This window comes from Rhinopithecus bieti, unplaced genomic scaffold (genome assembly GCF_001698545.2).
Source record: "Rhinopithecus bieti isolate Rb0 unplaced genomic scaffold, ASM169854v2 scaffold_641, whole genome shotgun sequence".
In the NCBI taxonomy this organism is placed as follows: domain Eukaryota; kingdom Metazoa; phylum Chordata; class Mammalia; order Primates; family Cercopithecidae; genus Rhinopithecus; species Rhinopithecus bieti.
This window is the reverse complement of record NW_016803417.1, coordinates 753809-759808: the sequence shown is the minus strand read 5'-3', so window position 1 is coordinate 759808 and position 6000 is coordinate 753809. Positions and strand designations below refer to the sequence as shown.

Genomic DNA, 6000 nt, shown 5'->3' with positions numbered 1-6000 from the left:
GTTGTGCACATGGACCCTAGAACATAAAGTATAATAATAAAAAAAAAAATCTAAAACTACATCAGTCATTTTCTTTGTAAACACAGCCAATTTTTTTTTTTTTGAGACGGAGTCTCGCTCTGTCGCCCAAACTGGAGTGCAGTGGCCAGATCTCAGCTCACTGCAAGCTCCACCTTTCGGGTTCATGCCATTCTCCTGCCTCAGCCTCCCAAGTAGCTGGGACTATAGGCGCCCGCCAACTCGCCCGGCTAGTTTTTTTTTATTTTTTTAGTAGAGACGGGGTTTCACTGGGTTAGCCAGGATGGTCTCGATCTCCTGACCTTGTGATCCGCCCGTCTCGGCCTCCCAAAGTGCTGGGATTACAGGCTTGAGCAACCGCGCCTGGCAACACAGCCAATTTTAAGAGGAATATTACTTATAAGATTTTATAATCACCAAGCTTGCCTTGCAAATTAAGAGCCCAGATAACTACCTATGTGTGTTTGGAAGATAATTTAAAGATTTAAATCTCAGTCATTTCACATTCACTATATAATAATCTCAAAAACACTGCAACCAGTTCTTATGTCTTCTTTGACTAGAAAAAATCTTTTGTAAATTGTGGGTAGGAATTAGAAAGAGAACTCAGAATAAGAATTTAATAACTAATTAAACTGCTGTTTATTGTTTACTAACGGACGGCTACAAATACCACCATATTTATATGACATTATCCCCAATAAACAAAAAGACAAAATGGCTCCAGCTGTAGGCTGTGAAGGGGTCTTCATGTTCTGGCCAGCCACATACCTGCAACAAAGCCTGGACGCCAGCTTTCACATTTGTATTTTCCTCCTCTGTCACACACCCTCTGCTCATTGCACTTGTGAAGGAGTACGTGCGTCCCCAACTAGAAGATCGTTTATGACCAGAACTTTCAGACGAGGCCTTCAGAAGATAATGATCCATTAACAGAGTAGAAGATGCACATGTTTAACTTATATTTAACTATAAATATAATTATATTATATAAGCTAAGTTATATTTAGTTGGCATATTTAATTCCTTAAACTCACCAGGATTCACATGAAAATAGGTTCTAGGAGGTAGAGTGCTCCCCACTCAATGGTCAACACCTAAAATAGTGCTCAGCACTTAGTATGTGCTGAAAGAATGAGTTCTGTTTGCCCAATGACTGAGTGAGCATGGAATACAGACCTTTAAAATGAGTGATAATTTGCTTTAAAATGAGTGATAAATGATATGTAGCATATTCATTTAGATCTCATGGTAGTTATTAAAATGATTTCACCAAAATTGCAAAATTAAAATTATGGAATTAACACAGATATTTTAAAGTGATATTCCTCTAGGGAGAAATTTTAAACATTTTAAATTAATTTCATAATAGTATGTCAGAAATATAAATATCACTTAAGTTTCTTTCGTTTCAGGAAGATATTCCACTCTGTCATTTTGGATTTATCCAACCTATAGCTTTATCTAACATGGGCAGTGGTCCCTCCAGGAGGCCAGCACTCAGCGAGGCTTAAAGGAGAGGGACGCTGCTGTTTGGTTAGTCCTTTCACAGGGGTAACACCCAGCTGCTTCTGGTACAGGCCACAGCACAAGAAAAGTCTGCCCAAACATTCTCAATTTAGTTTCTCCAACTGATATTTATTTAAACAAGCCAAGGAGAAGGCAGTGATTTTTTTAGTCTCACAAAGAGACATGTAAAATATGATGGCTTATTAAACAACTCTCCTGTGATAGAAACTAACAAAGATGCAACATGCAGATGGCCCTGGCTAGAGTTGTAGGAGATGACTGCCAATCTAGAATGGGAGTACAGAAGTTACTCTCTAAGGCAGACCCTCACAGAACTTGGCAACTCAGAAGTATCAGATGGGATAAAAGGAAGCCTTTGTCCCACTGACAAGACTTGACTGAGCAAGTATACTTTACTGAAATATATTTACCCTCAACTCAAAAGACAAGTGAAAAAAATTACCTCCTTGCTATCAGTCTCAGAAAATCCTAATTTTTCAGCATCTTCTTGGGCAACATCTTTTCTATCTGGCTCCTCCATGAACACAGGTTTGTCCTCGAGAATCCACTTTCTGTACACTTGAACTACTTTTCTTGTTACAGCTATCTCACAGGAAGGCAACAAAAATGCCTGAAAGGAAAAGAGAAAACTCCCTTTAACTACAAACAAACTCAGATCAGTATAGGGCAGCATCACGGACATTTCCAATGACCATCACTTATTTCACTTTCCTTTGGAACACACAGCTTATAAATATACCACACAGGGCCACAAATCTTTGTGTACGCCAAACTTAACAGCAGAAACAAAGACATTCTCGTAAGAGAGCCCTAAAAAATGGCAGTTAAAAATAACTTTTATAGGCTGGGCGTGGTGGCTCACACCTGTAATCCTAACACTTTGGGAGGCCAAGGCAGGCGGATCATGAGGTCAGGAGTTCGAGACCAACCTGGCCAACATGGCGAAACCCCATCTCTACTAAAAATACAAAAATTAGCTGGGCGTGGTGGCACGCACCTGTAATCCCAGCTACTCAGGAGGCTGAGGCAAGAGAATCACTTGAAACCAGGAGGTGGAGGTTGCAGTGAGTCGAGGTTGTACCACTGCACTCCAGCATGGGCAACAGAGTGAGACTCAGTCTCAATAAAAAAAAAAAAAAGAAAAGAAAAGAAAAAAGAAAAAAATAACTTTTATATTCTTAATAATTTGTCTACAAAAATAACCAAATCACCAAATCATACCTATAGAAATCTTTCAATTGGCAACAAAACATAATTATAATGCACAACCTGGACCTTTTCCCAACAAATCAGAAATAGGTTAGAAGGGACATACTAGTATAGCCAGTGGCAACCAGTTGTGCCCACCTTTTCTCAGCTCCATGTTCACTGATGTCATCGTGTTGGCCTGAATCAGCCACGGTGGGAGTGGTTCTACCACAGAAGTCAGCATCTGTTACAAATCAGGACTTCTGTTTCTTTTTTTTTTTTTTTTTCCTTTTCTTTGCTTTTGTCCTTCTTCCTTTCCCTTCCTTCCTTCCTTTTTGGTTATTATTTTTTTGAGAAACATTTGTTTCACATTTATCAGGTTACTAATGAGTTCAGCTATCAATGTTAACAAAAGCCTATGGCAAAGTTGTAGCATTGTGCGTATTTATAAGAACTTTTTAACATTAAGGAATTCCCTTACACATCTCCATACAGCAATTTTGATTTAAAGTGAGAAGATTCCAATAATGTTAAAGAATTTAAAGGAGAAATGCCATTTACTTTTTGCTTATCAGTTTTAAGGACTCTTTCCATATTTGAGGGGAACAAAAGAGGGAGAGGTACCCCATACTCAGATGCTTTAATGACACAGATGAGGACACTGAGGTTTACAGCACCAGAGATATTCTTCCAGGGTTACAAAGTTAGCCACAAATCCAGGTCTTGGTCTCAAGTTGCTGGGACTTGTTTTAATACTGCCCTTAAGGTTCAAGCCACAGGATCCAGTTACAGGCAGAACTCACTTTAACAAAGGTTTATGTAATATATCAATATCGAGATAATCATGGTATCAAAAGCCAAAGTAATGGGATTTAAAAATAAAATAACTCAAATTAAAAACTCAGAGTATACGGGTTGGACAGAATGGACACAGCTAAAGAGAAAACTGGAAGAAAAGTCAGAAGAAAATATCTAAAACGAACTATGAAGACATAAAAGAATGGATAAATCAGAAGACAGGATAAGAAAGAGAAAATACAATGAATAGGTTATCCAATGAATGACTGGAGATGCAGGAAAAAAAGAGGAAAAAAAAAGATGGGAGGAAGAAACAATATTTGAGGAAAGAGTGGCTGAGAATTTAGCCAAAATGGGTGAAATATATCAATCCCTAGATTTAAGAAGCACAAAGAAAAACAAGGATAAATATGAAGTATATTACAGGTAAAACTGCTGAAAACCAAAGATAATCAGAAAACTCTTACAAGCAGCCAGAAGAAAAAAGACATATTTCCTCCAAAGGAGCAACCACATGACTTTCTACGACTTCTCAAAGAAATAATGGAAGCCAAGAAACAATGGAACAAAAGATTCATGTGCAGAGGGCTGCCAATGTAGAATCTGACACCCAGAAATAAAATACTTCTAAAATGAAAGCAAAATACAGACATTTTCAGATGAGAAAATTTGTTACCAGGAGACCTGAGCTAAGAGAAATATTAAAACTTATTCTTTAGATAGAAGGGAAATTTTCCCTGGTCAGAGATTTGGGAAGCAATAAAACGCAATAAAAAGAGAATGTGGATACATCTAAATGAATAAAACATATTTACGAAAATATATATGAAGAAAAAGAATAAAACTGGATGAAACAAACTTTACAGTGGTTCTGAAAGGGATAACATCTACATATTATATTTTCATAATAATAACAATGGCACATAAACTGAGGAGTAAATAGAGCTAACATGTGTACTGAGGGTAAAAGTTGGAATTAATGCTAGCATTCATGTTAGGAATGCATGTGTTCACTATTAAAGTAAGTACAAATGACTGCAAAACTAATTTAATCTGAGAAGAAAAATAGGATATTAAAAACAATGAGCTTGAAAGTCCAATACAACTAGAAAGTAAGAAGACAGCCGGCTAAAACCTAATAGCAGTTGCTATGTTAAATGTAATGAATAATGATCCAATCAAAAGACAAAGAGTGTAAGATTTAATTTAAAGATCTATTTAAAAGACTTAGCTGCAATTTATAAGAAGACATCCAAAACATATGAACAGGGGAGGCTGAGAGTAAAGAGTTAGCAAAAGATACACCATACAAACACTAGCCAAAAGAAAACTGGTAGAGCTATATTAAAAATAGACAAGATAGACTTTGTGCCCCTCCTCCAGAAAACCATTACTAGAGACGAAGACAGAAACTTCTTAATGACAACATTCAATTCAAAGGAATATAAACTAATTCTACATCTGTATTGCAACTAATAATTTTGCCAAAATATAGCAAAACTGATAGGCTTTCAAAAAAAAAAAAAAATCCACAATCAGAGTAGGATACTCTTCCAAAAGTGGTAGAACAGTAAGCAAAAAAATAACGCAGCCAGAGGAGACGTGAACACCTACTGGACCTTCCCACCAGATCCTCCAGGTCTCAATCTCTCACAGCTCTCACCTCTCTGTCTCTCTGAGGTGCATTCAGGATAATCCATGAGGCCTAAAATATTTACTATTTGGCCTTTTGCTTTAAAGAGTGTGCTGACCCCTGCTATAGATCATACACTCCAGGACCCTGACTATTTCAACTCAAATAGTTGCCATGGACCTTTCACATGTACAACAGGAGCATGAATATGACAAAATTAATGTAGGGAATGGGCTAGGTTTTCAAATCATGGACTATTATTAAAAAAAAAAAAACTGTTTTGGCAGTATGATGTGTGCAGTACTACCTAGAAAGGGATGACACAGAAAGAGGGGAGTTCCAAGGAGGGGGCTGCTAACCACAGTCAAAGAAAATGGAGAGCAAAGGAGCAAGCAAAACTCCTGTGTGACTTGTCCAGTGACTGTCATAGGAGGAGAGGGAGATGAGGAACCTAGGATCATTAAAATTAAGATGCAAACATGAATACAAGTCCCTTTGAAGAAGCAGTCAAGTCAAGAGGATAAGCTGATATTAGGGGGAAAAAATGAGCCAGGCTTTGGTCTTGTTATCATTAAGATACTACAGGAACATCAGATGCGATGGCATGTGGCCATTTTAAAAGGAAGTGTAGGAGGCACCCAGGGCCACCTTGTCTACACTGTTCAGTGACAATGCAGACACTGAGAGTCTACAGCTGGTTTACTCAGTCATTCTGCCTGATTTTGGCCGTGTGACTAGTTAGGTCTGAAGGACCTCTCAGTAAACTTGTGCCCTGTCTTCCCTGAGACAGATAACTCACTCTCATTTTGGTGAATCATGATCCTGAGAGGGCA

General features: G+C 37.9%; 1 protein-coding gene across 1 annotated transcript in view; it reads right to left on the bottom strand.

Moving 5' to 3' along the window:
* Positions 1 to 6000, bottom strand: part of RALGAPA2 (Ral GTPase activating protein catalytic subunit alpha 2) — a 318996-nt gene that overhangs the window by 231014 nt on the left and 81982 nt on the right. The window contains 2 exon segments of the mRNA XM_017882965.1: positions 786 to 927; positions 1991 to 2158. Coding sequence (XP_017738454.1) covers positions 786 to 927; positions 1991 to 2158 — 310 coding nt within the window.